The sequence below is a fragment of the Mizuhopecten yessoensis genome, unplaced genomic scaffold (genome assembly GCF_002113885.1).
Source record: "Mizuhopecten yessoensis strain PY_sf001 unplaced genomic scaffold, ASM211388v2 scaffold10631, whole genome shotgun sequence".
Lineage (NCBI taxonomy): Eukaryota > Metazoa > Mollusca > Bivalvia > Pectinida > Pectinidae > Mizuhopecten > Mizuhopecten yessoensis.
In genome coordinates this window covers 237760-253212 of record NW_018408643.1, presented here as the reverse complement: position 1 = coordinate 253212, position 15453 = coordinate 237760, and the positions used below count along the sequence as shown (strand labels likewise).

Here is a 15453-nt window from a genome sequence, read left to right as displayed (position 1 = left end):
ATTTTTCGTAGGAATAGTCATTACCTATCTTGCAATTTATAAAAGCGTGATAAATGTTTTTAGAGACTTATATAATTGTACATTAAGATGTTTTATAATGTAATCAGCCATATAAGTTATTAGTGCCAAAACATTTATTGGGTATTGTATGAAATTGTTATGTTGTTGTACCTTTTTACCAAATAAACTTGAATTGAATAAGTATGAGAACCTGGGTAAAATCTCGCCTGTTACATTTCCAACATGTAAGAGATAAGCAATTAAAATTGCTCAAAATTATACAAATTTTGATTTGAATTGATATTTATACAATTCACTTTATTTCAAAATAAAAATGCTAAAGTTAGTGTTCTGCATAGAATGCGCCCATTTATACCAGACAAGTTCCCCGCGAGGAGCCCCATAGAGCAAACTTTGCACTCCTTTTATCCTGTCGCATCAGAGAAATAGTGCTTAAATATATGATTTTTGTATAACTTATAAAACCACAAATCTTACCAGGAATAAAAAGCGGCGATTCATCGATCAGAAAAACGTAATTGTTATGGAAATAATTTTAAAATTGCTTTTGATTTGTATAAATTACAGTAGCGCGTAGATATTCAGCTGCGGATGTTGAAGATGGACGCTGGATTTCAAAATAAGAGATGAACGTTAGGTAACTAAGAATATATTTCTAAATATAATTTATAAACGAAACACTGCTCAAATAGTACAAATATTATGTTTTTTGTCTGAATCATGTTGGATTTCAGGATAGCTGGAAAAACTAATGGTGTCAGTAAAAAGTGTATGACGTCTGTCGTGGATCTTCTTGAGCGGGAAATACAAAGTCTTCGCTAGGCATGCTACGGATTTAACGATGTTAGAGTTTGCGTTACTATTCAATACAACAGTGAACACATGTGTGATATTCACATTGCCATGCAGGTGTATACACCGGTATGTACTTACAACCGGAAATATTGCAATGTATTATCACGGACTTGGGAGAAACGTCAAACAAAGTCATTTTGGCATGGATAGACGAACCACAGGGACACGCAACTACTTATTATAGTCTTACAGTAGCTGGGTACGTTATAACCTAATACTATTAGGTAATAACGTACCCAGCTACTGAAAGCCTAAAACAAGTCAATATTAATAATAGTTGCGTGCCCCTGTGGACGAACCAGAACACATAACAGAAATTTATACAATTTTGTTAAGCAGACGATGATTATGAAATGTCATTCCACCCAGACAAATGTAACATGATCATCCTAAAGTATTACTAATAACTTATTAACATACAGGTAGAAAGTCACTTACTGACTGTCACTTAGTCTACAGAGAAGCAACACATAGAAACAAATATATGAAGTAGGACGAGGTTTAGTGATAAAGATACAGTAGTGCCGTCCCTGGGGCGCGAACCTGCGACCCTTGGCTCTCCAGCCCAATGCTCTACTGTTGAGCTAAAGGGAAATTCCCTTCAGCTGACGCTTAAATTGTAACTGTAGGTCAACCTAATCAATTCCACTGTATTTTCTCGCCTAGTATGATTGGTTAAAGTTCTGTCAATGAGCATGCAGCTAGCTAACTCGAGTCAGACCACTACAAATTTATATATCTGCTCATGCAGTTTGGAACCACTACAACAAAGATATAAACAATATTGAAATGGTACAGAGAAGAGCGGTCATATTCATCACCCAAACACAGAAACACTTCCAAAGTTTATAATATTAATAATAATAATAATATACAGCATTTATATAGCGCCCTATATAATTTGTAAAATTACTCTAAGGCGCTTTACAACATATGGATAATAGTAATGGTTATAATTGTGAAAACAAACAACAAAGGCTTGCAATCACTTTCATACATTTATCAAGCAATGTGCACATAATTGAACAAATAAAAGGGTGGTATTTACATGACGTCTTTGCAAAGAATCTAAAATGCAGACGTGAAGAAGTGAGGTTTTATGTCCCTCTTGAACTTGGGCCAGGGTATTCGACTTCCTAATAGCAGATGGTAAGCTATTCCACAATGTAGCCGAAACCCTCCCAAAGCATCTGTTTCCATAGGTCACAGTACGAGATTTTGGGACACACAACAAATATTCTGACTCCGACCGCAGTGATCTTGACGGCTGATACAGGGTAACAAGTTCCTGTAGGTACATGTACTGAGGAGCTGTTCCATTCAGTGCCTTGTATGTGTATACTAGAATTTTGTACAGCGACCTGTATCGTACTGACATTATAAAACACCTAAACTGGTTCTCCTTAGAAGACAGAAGGAAATGCATGCAGCTTATTTCAATTTCAACAAATTTTATTGATAATCATGACCAATTGGATTGAACATCAGGCTTAAAGCCTATATTAGTTCTTTCCATATTACAACACATTTTATTCAAATAATATCCGGTAGAAATGGAAATTATGTAATATACAGTAAGATTAAGTTTATCATATATTTTGACATTTGACTTATTATACTTTTTTGTAATTTGATTTTAAATTTTGCAATGTTATAAAAATTTAATACATGCTGATATATACAAAGCAATTGCATAAGGGATAAGTGCCGAATAAACCCCCGAGTTGCTGACTGTAAAGTCCATGGGTTCTTCATTCTCTAGTCTTCCACTCAGGAAATGATTGCACACATAGCTTCCAGCCGCACATGTAAAAAGTGCATGTTATTTCTTCAATGTTTACGTTAGACGAAATCCAAACAATATAAAGGAAATGAGCTTTTAAAATGTATATCAATCAACTATGCTTCTCACAAGTCATCGGTGTTCATCAAGGTACACAGCTCTGCAGTATATATATTATCATATTCAATACCAGTGCATGTATATATACCATTTGACATCTACAATTACTGAAATATAACTTCAAAAATGTAATCATTCATCCTCCATGTATGGGCATATACCACCTTAGCATGCGGCTAATGTTACTGGTACACTAAATAAAGCACAACAAAATGAACATTTGAAAAGGACTTTGTACCTCCAACCTGCCTTACAAGACATGCATATTAGTCATTAGTATACATATCAAACTTTCTCATGTAGAACACCGGGGCCCACTTGTATAAAACATCTCAAAGTTAAGGAAAAACTCCAGCAATGTCAGGGTTAGACACAAACTCTTTTTGCTTGGTAGTCTCCAGAACTGGTTGAAAAGATTATTTACTAGTCCTTCTTCAGTTTAACAAGTCCAAGATTTCCTGATAAGGAAACATTGCAATCTACAGCACGAAACATCAAACATAATCGACTGTAGGGGACTTAAAATAATTAATGAAAAATTTTGACAACTATCTTGGAATAGATCTTATTTTAAGCTGGTTTCTAAATTTTAAAAAGAAATATTCTTATTCTATAATCATCTGAATTTCTTACAAAACATGTTTTTTACTCACTTGGATCTGCCCACCAAATTTCTTGCTGTATAGTTGTGCAGGATTATGCCAACGGCCCTTAGTATATAGCTGTCCCATTTCTAAAGCAGTAGCATCTCCGCCAAAACAAAACAAAATGTACACAAAAGCTTACAATTTCATAATTGGAGCACTAGCTAATATGCAGATACTGAAAAATTGTCTTTTGTAGTAAATATTGAACACTTTCCGTAGCCCTGACACAAGTCTAGCTCAGGTTTTGGACTAATGGAATTGTAACCTCTTCACTATCTTCTCAGAAGATACAAAAAGGACATAATTGATCATCCTCAAAAATCTGTTGGTGAACAGTAACTTCAAAACTTTCTTTGTTGTAGGTGCAGTACTTAGGAAAAGATGTCAGGATTTTTAGATTCCCCAGGAGGTGCTGGGTTTGAGAGGAGGTCAAGCTTCAATGTTGGCGCTCCCGCTGCCCAGGGTTCCAGGGGTAGACGGAGAAGTACAATGGGAAGTGTTCTAATGAACACCGAAACAATCAAAGAAAGACAGGTATAAAAAGATAACGCATGGTCATATTGCACTGTTTACCCAGGAAACAGAAACAAATATGATGCAAACCCTAATTGCTTAGGGGGTACCGGATAAATGTTGTATTTTTCTAAAAAATAAAATGTTTTCAAGCAGGTTTTTGATTAAAGTAGCAGTCTAGTTTTTGTCATGGTGAAGAAAATGGATTTATTTGGTGAGCTCCAGTAGATATATAGTTAACTTGACAAAACAGGGAAATATAATACTGGTACTTTTATGTACATACCAGAACAATGATTTTGATTTTGTTCTGGGAGCTGTTTGTTTTAGAACCTATGTGTCTAAAATAGGAATCAAAACATGAGTCCCAAAATCAATTAATAATATAGGTCATACATTAATTGGTCTCAATAAACAATATACAATTAAACATTTTTCTATGTCAAAAGACATTTTCAGACGCCCTATCTTTCTCTCTGTTAGAATTACATTGATGGTGTATGGTGTCTCTCCAACTGCTTTAATTGACGTTCAAGAGTTTGAGATTTGGAGCAGGCCTGAAAAATGATTATATTACTCACAAGTTTGACATTAAACTATATTCAAATTACATTTCTGCCTACAGCTAGATAACGGGTTTTCCTAGGTGCAATTTACTACCATTTACCGGTAATGTCTTTTTTTATCCGGTAGTGTTCCCCTTAAAAAAACGGTAATTTATCGGTAAGTATTTTACATAAAAAACCGGTAACATGATTTGTATCACATAACAAATAGAACCTGCTAATTGTTTTCCGTCGGAATGTACAGCATTTTATCGTCGGAAACATCGTAATCCGAGTCCGGGCTTAACACTACTGTTTCATTATCAAAGCGTCCTAGCATCCGTGATCGATTAAAGGGGAGCAACCCTTTCCATGTTAATTTTGTTATTAAATCATGTTAGTAAATACCGACCGACTATTAACCATGTCTCACAACTCAAAAGCATGTCAAACGTCCCAAAAAATCGGAAGCGAGATTCAAGGGGTTTCAAAAGATATCTTCAATCTTTACAAAGACTAGCGTAGCAGTGTCTGTGGCAATCGTGGGCACAAATGTTACAATTACTTCAGCAACACCACTTGCAACGGAGCCCTTCATTGACCCCGTTCTCGCCGATAACAGTTTAAGTGTCCAGTCCGGGTCCGTGGTCAGTAAGGAATCGAAAAAGACCAACAGCACAGGTCAGTCTAACTTCCAGTCTAGCACTAAGTCTGACCGGCGAGCCTTTCACTCCGATACATACGAAACATGTATACAAATGGTTGCACTATTGCATAAACAAACACAGCTACATGTGCAAAGTCTGTTAACATTTTGGCTGTGAAAACACTTTCACAAAGGGGACAGTTTTGGGCGACCACCCCACTCGTAATTTGGAATCGCATGCTAAGAGTAAAGTGCACCTACAAGCACTGGAAGCACAGGCCTCAAGATCACGCCTCCTTAGAACACCAGCCTGAGCAGGGGACAAATTAGAAACTGAATATAAATTTCCTTTTTTTTTTTTATTGTATTATTATGAATTTTGCCCCCCCCCCTAAAAAAGATAAATATGTGCTATTTAAAGGTTATATCTGATTTTTTGTGTGAACAGTTTTGTTTGTGTCTATTAATAGTCTCCAGGTTTTATCTTTACGTCCACACTATCAATTTTTGTTTGTGCTAACATTCTTATTGCTGTGGTATTGCCGAATATTATATAACCTTTAAATTCCTTTAATATCAAAAAAACAATAGGTGACATTGTGTGTTTTGCCAAATAATGACCCATTGAATGGAAAACAATTTGCAAGATATTGATGTTTCAATAATGAACAATTTTCCTCATTTTTGTTCTCAAGAGTGCTTAAAACCATCTCCGGTCATCTAGAATTAGATGTAAAGACCTAGGAAAACAATAGGAGTATTTTTGTGTCATCTTATGATTGATCAAATCATCAATCATAAATCGTTTCAGAAATGGTGATGTGCTATCATAAATTTTGAAGTGATTCTCAACACAACCAGTGTATTGCTGAAAACAAATGAACTTTTAAAAAGGAAATTAAGTTTATGAAATAAACCTTACTGATTGTGAATGAAAGTAACTCTTCATTCAGTTGGGACATAATCAGTGTTTCTGTTGTGTTTTGAAAGAAGAATATTTTAAGAAGACATGCATTAGTTTTTTAAACCTGTAGTTTAATTATTGTGTTGTGAACAAAATGAAATTATCCTCAAGTTTATTTCTACACAGCAAAAAGCTCGAGACATGAGGGATGTGAGGCGGTCAAGACTACAACCTCCCCACAAATATGTGTTAACAATAGTAGCTAACCACCTGAAACTGGACTATGGGGCGGTCGAGGACTTTGTCCTGGATTCTGAGAGAGTAAGTATTATCTTAATATCAAACTAAATATTATCACTGTGTTGTATCTTTGAGCAAGATACATGTACTTTACTCTGCTTGTTCCAGTCTACTCAGCTGTAAATGAGTACGTGGTTTGGCAGTGCTAGAATGGTAGAATGCTAGCTGTGAGTGCCGGAATGGCAGCATCGACTGTATGCTCCCCAGGGAGCTGAGAAAGATATCGGCTGGTTGCAAAGGCCCTATAACCACGGATAATAATTTGTGAACCGCTTTGAGACTTCACCTACCAACTAGGTTGTGATAAAGTGGTACATTGTATATAAGACCCTCATATCATTATTATCATTATTAATATTATTTTGAATGGAGAGCTATTGCACTACTTCTGAGGTATTTTGATTTTGTTTTATTTGTTGATTAATAGATTGATTTCAGTGAGACTTTGCACACATGATCAGTTCATCATGTAGTTGTGTGCCATGAACATTAATGGTATTAGCCCATTTAAAAGTTAGATATTGTGAGGTAAAGGGGTATTAGTTAGTCTTCGGCTAACAGTTAATTTTCATTTTAGAATACTTTAACAGGTGTTCAATTTTACAAAATAACTGTCTCTTCAATTATAGGCTATCTGAAAGCTGTTTTTTTTTTTTAGTAAAATATGAGTCGCTATAGCCACCTCAAATATTCAAATCGACGTTGTCTTTGACCTTTAAGTTTGTTTGATGTTTTCATTTTGCATTCGTTTTTGTCGACCATTTGTTGGCCCTAAAGACCTTTCCTGTGTTGATGGTCCGTTAAGCATGTAATAATAGTAATTTTAACTATTAAACCTAAAGCCCAACGACAGTAGATTTTATGTAATGAAAGTTTTTAATATTTACTATAAAATATATAGACTGCCCAGAATTAATCAAAATCTGCCTGCAGACTTGAACCCAAAATTTGAAGATATACGCTCCTAATCAGATGATATTAATCAAGTTCATGCCAATACCAAGGTTTTGATTTTTGTGTTTCTTGTATACTGCTGTAGAAGTGTTTTTTTTTTTTTTAATGCCCATAGAGATGAATCTTTGAGTCCTTTGCAATTTGTTCCCCTTATTTTTATGAAATGCAAACACTGCTTTCACCTGGTTCTGAGCAGGCAGCTGCATGTACCTATATTTGATAATAACAAACATGATACCACAGTGGGAATTTACTTACTCCAACAGTGTTAGAGGTTTACACGGCGAGAAACTTTTGACAGGTGCCATGTAACATCACAGTCTGCAAAATCATATCCGACAGTAAAAAGGCTGACCAGTGGCCTCTTAATATGTTATAGGAGTTGGAATTTACTAGGATGTAAGCACTAATTATACAAACTGTATCTGTATTGGTTTCAGAATCTTCAGGTGTTTGAAATGTTTCTACAGAAGGATGGAAGTAGAAGTTTGAAGTTTTACTATCAAGACGGGTCAACGCCGGGCTTGGAAGGTATTTACATGTGATATGCCACATAGAAGTTTTCATATGATGGACTATTCTGCTTAGTTTCAAGAAACAGCTTTTACACCAAAATCCGGGTTTGTTTTTTGTATTTAAAACCCCCTAAAAAACTATTCAACAAATTTCTCAATAAGATTCATCAGTTTGGAAATATGTATATCAAAGTTTTACTTTCTACACAAACAATGTACATATTATATGTGTCAAGCTGGTTCCCGACTATGGTTGACACAGGACTTCCCATAGCGGTATCATCGTACTTCAGTTGGTACACCTGACCTCGGAACATGAAGTATATCGTGTTCATGACAAATGTAAGAATAATGATGATGTTGTCTGCTGATAGGTTTGTTCTCTTCTGGCGTGTCTTGTCTGCTTTTAATCTCTCTAATGATAATAACAATATTGATGGCCATAAAAAATATTGAATTTTGTCTCATCGTTGTACAGATAAAAAATACAAATCGCTCACTCAGTCATAGCTTGACAAAGGGACCAGTCAGTCTTGAAACGTTGCAACACATTTAATATGTACATTGTGTGTGCATTAAAACTTGTCGTTTTTTAAATTCCTAAAAGTCCAGATGAGCTATAAAGATTCGGAGCTTCTTTTTTTACCAGGGTAGATACAGTACCTGTGGTATTGTCATCTTTAATTCACTTTTATTCAAACTGCCTGGAAAAAATATATCGTATTATACATACTTCGAAAACAGAATCTTGTTTCAAAGCTATTTCATTCTGACAATTATTTTCAATTGTTTTGTAATTTATTGTGCCGGAATAGTGGGATACAATTTAATGAGAAATACATACTTTGTAGTTGGTATTATTTGCGGGGGGTGGATGGGTGGGTTAATTTTGCTATATTTGTAGTCATCAAAACTAGTGCCAAATAAATTACCAAGTGAATATTATTACAGTAAACTGTAATTGCCTCTACTGTATACTAAAGAAAATAAAAAGATGTGATTACTTGTTAACTGCTGAATAACCAAGTGAACCAAACTTGGACCAGCTGTCCATGCTGATACATTGTCAACACCAACTTGATTTCACACCCTACCCTATCAGGGTTATTATGAAAAAACACCAAAAAAAATTATGTATGCTTTTATCGAGAGGTAAACAAAAATCAGTGTTAAATTTGTATGTCTGTAACTGTATGGTCATCTGGTGTTTACCTGATTAACTTAGACAGAGTGTACCTATTACCAGTGACTACAAAACTTCCACTACATGGTGTTGGGCTAAATATTGGCCCTGCAAAATCAAATGACTGTACTGAAAGTGATAGAACACTCTACATTCTAATTTCTACCTACCGTAAAACAAAAAAAGAGGAAATACCTCTTTAATCCGTCCAATATGACTAATTTTGAAATAGTCATCAAACAAATCGTGATGAAAATATAAATGTATTGATTTCAGAGTGTGGGCGAGTTGTACAAGGAGTACCTAAAGGCACTGTGGTGCCTCGGGTTCTGGTGACAAGTGGCACAGGAAACGCCCTGCATGGCCAGTGTGTGTACTTCCTGCGCACCAAGACTGACATCAATCTCACCTCGAAAAACATTGATGAGGTAAAGTAAAAATCAGAATAATACAAGAGTTTTTTGATAGACATGATTCATACACATGCACATCAGTGATGATAAAAGTAATTTTCAAGAAAATCTGTAGATTTTAAAATCACAAAGAAATAATACATTAACCATGATTAATTGGGAGTCGTGTATCAGAAGAACATTCACAAGTTAAGGCCATATAAGACTACACTTTTTTGTGTTTACAGAATCTGTGGCCAAAGTGATTTCTACGTGGTTGTTTTTGTTGCTATTTTATTATTGGATTTGCTGGTAACTGGTGTAAATTTCATGTTTAAAGTTCTAACCTGCAGGTATGTTCTGAAAAATCCTATTTCTGTGATGACCGTTAAAAACTTTTACTACTGTGTAGTCTGTACATAAAATCTACTAGCCCTTAGATATTGGGTAAGTGGAGTTTCATGCCTCTGGTTGCATGAATTCAACATGACTTAAGGAACAATTCTAATTTATTATCACTGACACTTATACTCTACAATAATCAAGAAACTTAACGCTGTTGGTAAATTCAACATTCAACACAATTTTTCACATCGGATCATAATAAACATTACATTATCTAGAGGAGAGAAAAAGACTGCTGTTGTCATGTTTTTACCTGATTTCTGTGACCTACAGGAGGTAACATTTGGAGTGCTGGATGTGTCTCAGGAACCAGGTGTGTTGTCTGCTTTTGAGAATGTCATGTCCAGTATCTTCCAGCCATCCTTGAAGCAGCTGGAGAACTGGGGAGACCTACAGACTACACCCCAGGGCAGGAAGTCCAAGAAGCTTTTCCTCGACAATTTTGAAAACTTTTTGCAATACCTTAGAAGTATGTAGACTAATTGTAATTGATTTTACAGTTGAAGCCTTTATAAATGTATTCTTGCGCATCACTATAGGCTACTTTCCTAGTTCCGTAGACCTCTATTAGGAACATTGGCTTACCAATGCATCCCTGACATAACTTTGAAACCAAATTTCATAGAACTTACTGGATATTTGTCTGCACATACACATATAAGCTGAGCCTCCATTGGGCGTCACATCCATATTGGCAAGTGACGGTCCTAACTTTTCAATGGAAAATCAATATATACATATTTACAGATAACTGATTGGGGTACCCACTTCTGATTATCATACACCCATCAACATTTTTGACAGGACATATTATGGTATGAAGATTGTCCATTTATCTGTCTATCCTCACTTTGCTTTCCGCAGGATAATTAGCTTAAATAAATATTGTTCAATTTGGATGAAAATTGATAAGCATGTACAATATATGAAGAGTGAGGCTAAGTTATGAGTTTGCTGTGCAACCCTATATATCCCAGGTGCCCAGGCCAATGCTGGGGAGGGTGTACACCTGGTCAAGTGTACCAGTGACAAGGTGAACCTGGCTGAGATTGTAACTATCAATGACTGTATTGATGTGGCAGCCAACCCAGAGGTGGTGAGCGACATGGAGGACCTCGCCATGGCCTGGTGCAAACAGATTGAACAGGTACCGTGTGTAATAATTGTAGATTGCTTCATTGAAAGTATGAAGTACTAATCTTGTTTCAAGAAATTTAAATAACACAAAGTTTTCTCAGATTCTCTCTCCGTCCAAACCACTGTATATTTGCGGTTTGTAAAATAAAAAAAGGCATACGGTAAAAAGATATTACAACATGTAACTGAGAAGAAGATTACCGTACTCATAATTGGTAATTGTGTCTGGTTGTAAAACAAAATCAGCATGACTTGTAATAACTATTCTGTTTTTGATATTATTTCATTATTGCAGGTTTATTGTTATATTTACCTACCAGGTATATATTACCATCAAGTTTATTTCGATATTGGGACAAGATGGTTATTATAAAGTTATATAAAGCATGTGTGAATTGAATGGTGTGTAAAGAAACATAAATTGATATATTTGATTGCACATTTACAGATTTTAGCGGAAAGTGACCAGATGAGGAAAGAGGCTGATGACACCGGTCCCCTGGCCGAGCTTGACCATTGGAGACAGCTGATGGCAAGGTTTAATGCCCTTTTGGAACAGATCAAGAGCAACAGGTGTCGAATGGTCATCAACATCATCAACATTGCAAGGTCTAAAGTACTAAAGGTAATTTCTACTAATACTGCAACCTAAAGAACAATAATCCATCCCCCCCCCCCCCCACAGAGTGAACAATATGTTTGCACTCCATACATCACATTATCTCACTATATACAGAGTTATGGCCCTTTATTCATCATAAATCACTTTACCAAGTGCATACCTCCCCATACTGGGGGAAACAAAAGTCCTTCAAAGTTGTAGTTGTTATACCCTGCATACGGTTTAATTTAGCAAGTATGGAAATGGCAACAATTGGTTCACCCTTTTTCAATATTTGACCTACACAAAACCTACAGGCACAGGTCATTGAAATGAAGTCATTTTACATTTATGTTAATACATAATGCAATCATAAAATTAACATGCATAAATGTTCTAAATAATATACATGTTTGTGTGCAAACCAAAATCAAAGAACATTGATCTTTTATTGGGTTTCTCTATTTCTTTGCCAAAATTGTCTACTTTGATGCAAGCCTTGTTTTGGTAGAAATGGAAAGAGCTGGACAAGAAGATCACAGACAATGCTAATGAAGCCAAAGACAACGTGAAGTTCCTGTACACACTGGAGAAGTACTGTGAGCCACTGTATCGATGTGACCCGGTATGTTTACTGTCTGGTGTTAAAACCAATCTTCTAGATAAAAACGGAAAAACCAACCAAATAGTTTCATCCCAGCATTCAAAACAAACTTTCATGTATTTTGTGTCATTCATGTTAACTTTCCCACAGGTGCGTGTCTAGTGCCTGTTAATTATCCATTCAATGCCTGTACAATTTCATATGCCCAATTTTGATGCTGTATAAAACCATCCTGCAAAACTTTGATATCGTTTATTCCCATTGAATATCCTTAATGAGATACCCTATCAAAAGTTATTGGTTGTTTAAGCTCAAAGGTCTATGTCATATTAAATATTTTGTTGTTCAGAAATATAAAACAATTGTGTTCATTCTGCCCTATTGAAAGGCATTATCCAGCGAGTTGCAGGGCTATGAGTTAGCTGAATGTTAACATTTATAAAACCATTTGTAAGGCCAGGTAAAGTATCTGGTAGCTACACTTTACTGGGTCTAGTTTTAGTTTTACAGATATCTGGGCTAATCAGGGTCTGTGGTGAATGTAAATCACTTGATATTGACACTAATCCCAGAATTAGTTTTTAATGAAGAAATGTAGATTCAGTTTGAAATCTGTGCCTGGATATCGCCATGAAAAAGGAAGTTTTCCCTGAAGGTGTTGTGCTGTTGATATCATTACACTGTATCTTAAATATCTAGTATATTTGTTGGCAGGTATCAATGACAGACTCCTTACCTGGTCTTGTCAATGCTATCCGTATGATCCACAGCATTTCACGCTACTACAACACCTCTGAGAGGATGACCTCCCTTTTCATTAAGGTAAGTCAGGCTACAGGGTATATGTGTAGGCCATGAAAAGGCCCTAAAATAAGTGTTGACCTTGAAAAGCCTTAAAAGTCCATAAATTAAACAAAAAATGTCTCTGAAAGGTCAAAATGATCCTGAAGCTTGAATTTAGATAAATATTCAATCATGAAAGTATGGTTGTTTATAATTTTGGTGGTTTTGGATTGTGACTGTTCATAAAAAAGAAGTTCAGAAAAAAGTTACCTAGGTAAATATTTGTTACAACTTTATTTCTAGAATTTCCAGACACGAATAATTTTTGAGATTTTAGATTTTGTTTTGGTTTTTCCAGTGTACTATTCCACTAGTCCAAACCAGGAAGTAGTTTATGTTATGTCAGAGCTATTGAAAATGTTCAATATTAAATAGGATAAATAAGTTGGGCCTGTTGAATTTTTCAAATCTACCTGCAGGCAGTAATTAAGAAATTGTACACCGTGTGGTTATGGCCTTTGATTTACTGTTCCAGTCTACTACTCCTATATATAGTGACGTAGGGGCAGAAAAAGCGCAACCAGACCGGGTTTCAAACCCGGAACCCTCCAAACTCCTGACAGAGCTCTATCAATTCAGCTATATGGTCGCCGACGAATGACCAAGTCGAGTTCCACTACAATAGTATAAACTTGCAAAAAAGTATCTATTGTATGAATGTTATAGGTTTAATATAAACACCATGCTGTGTTAACCCTTTTTAGGGAATTGTGGCTCTTTCATGTAAATACACACTCCTTCACATTAAATTGGTGTCGTGTTATTTCATGCAGCCCTTATTGACATGGAATAGTAACTGTATTATACTCTAATTGCCTATTTCAGATGTACAATTTAAGTAGTGAGGTTAAGGTAATGGACAAAAAATATGGTATGGATGGAGGTCATTCAACCACTAAACGATGTAGTTGACATGTTGTCAGAAAAAAATGAAGTACAAAGTTTTATTTAAAAAATGGCAAATACTTTGCCAAAAGTCAAAGCAGGATTAAATATGCCCTATATATCAAACATAATGTTTAAGATTCAGCATTTGAGTGTAGTGTTTAGATAAATGGGAAGAGATTAAAAAAAAGCTTGGCTTGAATTATCCTCATGTGACTAGCATTGCTGATTTTTCATTTGCGCAGGTGACTAACCAGATGGTGACAGCCTGCAAGAACTACATCACAGACGATGGTGTGAGTCGGATCTGGGACCAGCCCCGTCAGCCTCTCATAGAGAAGCTGGAGAACTCGGTCTCCCTTTTTAGAAACTACCAGGCAATTTTTCAACGCACCAAGAAAAAGATTGAAGCCACACCTGGCGAGAAGCCATTTGAGTTCTCAGAGATGTACATTTTTGGGAAATTTGAGACTTTCTGCAAACGTTTAGAAAAGGTGTTTTTTTGTTCATTTTTTAATTAATTATATGTACAGTATATATGATATGTACAGTATATATGATATGAAATAATTGTTTTGGTAGACTTTGGTAGAAGGTTTGTTTAAGACTTAGAACAGGGAACCCTGATTGTAAATTTAAGTAAAGAATTCAGATAACACAGCAAAATTACAGAAGATAAATAATATTTCTGAAATTTCAGTACATTCTACAACACAAATCCTTTTTGTGCACATTCCAAAGTAATATTTGTGTATTTCATCTCATCTGCATGACAAACTTAAAGTGATTGAACTGAAACTGGTACTCATCAAAACAACAGCTCCACCTGTCAGAGTGTCGTGGAGGTGTAAGGCAATAACTATGGTTATGATGGTCATAAATATTAATAAAGGTTTGATTCAATCATAATCATTCTGAAGACTTTCTGCTGCCAATTACTAAGTACAAATAAGCCAAACTGACAACCACAGTTTTACAATACATTATGTGTCCAGATCTGATTTAACCCTTTCACCCATAGGTAACTTTAGTAGACTCTACCATGCATTGATATGGACGAGTCCATTATGGTCTACAGTGGTGAAAGGGTTAAGTAACCTTTTGATATTTGCAGATTATCACCCTGCTGAACTCGGTCCAAGCGTTTTCAGCCCTCTCCGAGTCTAAGATTGAGGGCATTGAGTTATACTCGTCAAGATTCCTTCAGATTTATTCCAGCTTGAGGAAAAAGCCATATGACATTCTGGATCATCGAAAACTGGACTTTGACAATGACTTTGATGACTTCAAAAGACAACTTGGAGATCTAGAGGTATTTTAATATTTTTAAGCCGCTCTTGGCGAGAGCCGAGCGGCTTATTAATTCTGTCCAGAGAACGAAATGACGGACCCACTTCCGTTCGGGGTGCGTGCGCATAATTCAGTATTGCATGCTTCCGCTATATAGTTTCGGTATCGTAAATAGAAAGTAGAATCTCTGACACTCACCTGTGGGTTACATAAATTCTTCTGATACTCTTCTCCAAATAATAATCCATACTTTAAATAATTGCTGAAAACAAAATGTTTATCTCCGGTGCATTCTACGAGTGTTGTGGTG

General features: G+C 35.7%; 1 protein-coding gene across 1 annotated transcript in view; it reads left to right on the top strand.

Annotated features, from left to right (window-relative positions):
• Positions 1-597: 597 nt before the first annotated feature.
• The window catches only part of LOC110461507 (dynein heavy chain 8, axonemal-like), a 123008-nt gene continuing 108152 nt past the window's right edge, over positions 598-15453 (top strand). Inside the window, exons 1-12 of the mRNA XM_021514993.1 lie at positions 598-658; positions 3789-3960; positions 6221-6355; positions 7729-7819; positions 9263-9414; positions 10057-10252; positions 10761-10930; positions 11369-11545; positions 12033-12146; positions 12840-12947; positions 14099-14347; positions 14968-15165. Coding sequence (XP_021370668.1) covers positions 3808-3960; positions 6221-6355; positions 7729-7819; positions 9263-9414; positions 10057-10252; positions 10761-10930; positions 11369-11545; positions 12033-12146; positions 12840-12947; positions 14099-14347; positions 14968-15165 — 1743 coding nt within the window. The 5' untranslated portion in view covers positions 598-658; positions 3789-3807. The remainder of the gene's footprint in view (positions 659-3788; positions 3961-6220; positions 6356-7728; positions 7820-9262; positions 9415-10056; positions 10253-10760; positions 10931-11368; positions 11546-12032; positions 12147-12839; positions 12948-14098; positions 14348-14967; positions 15166-15453) is intronic.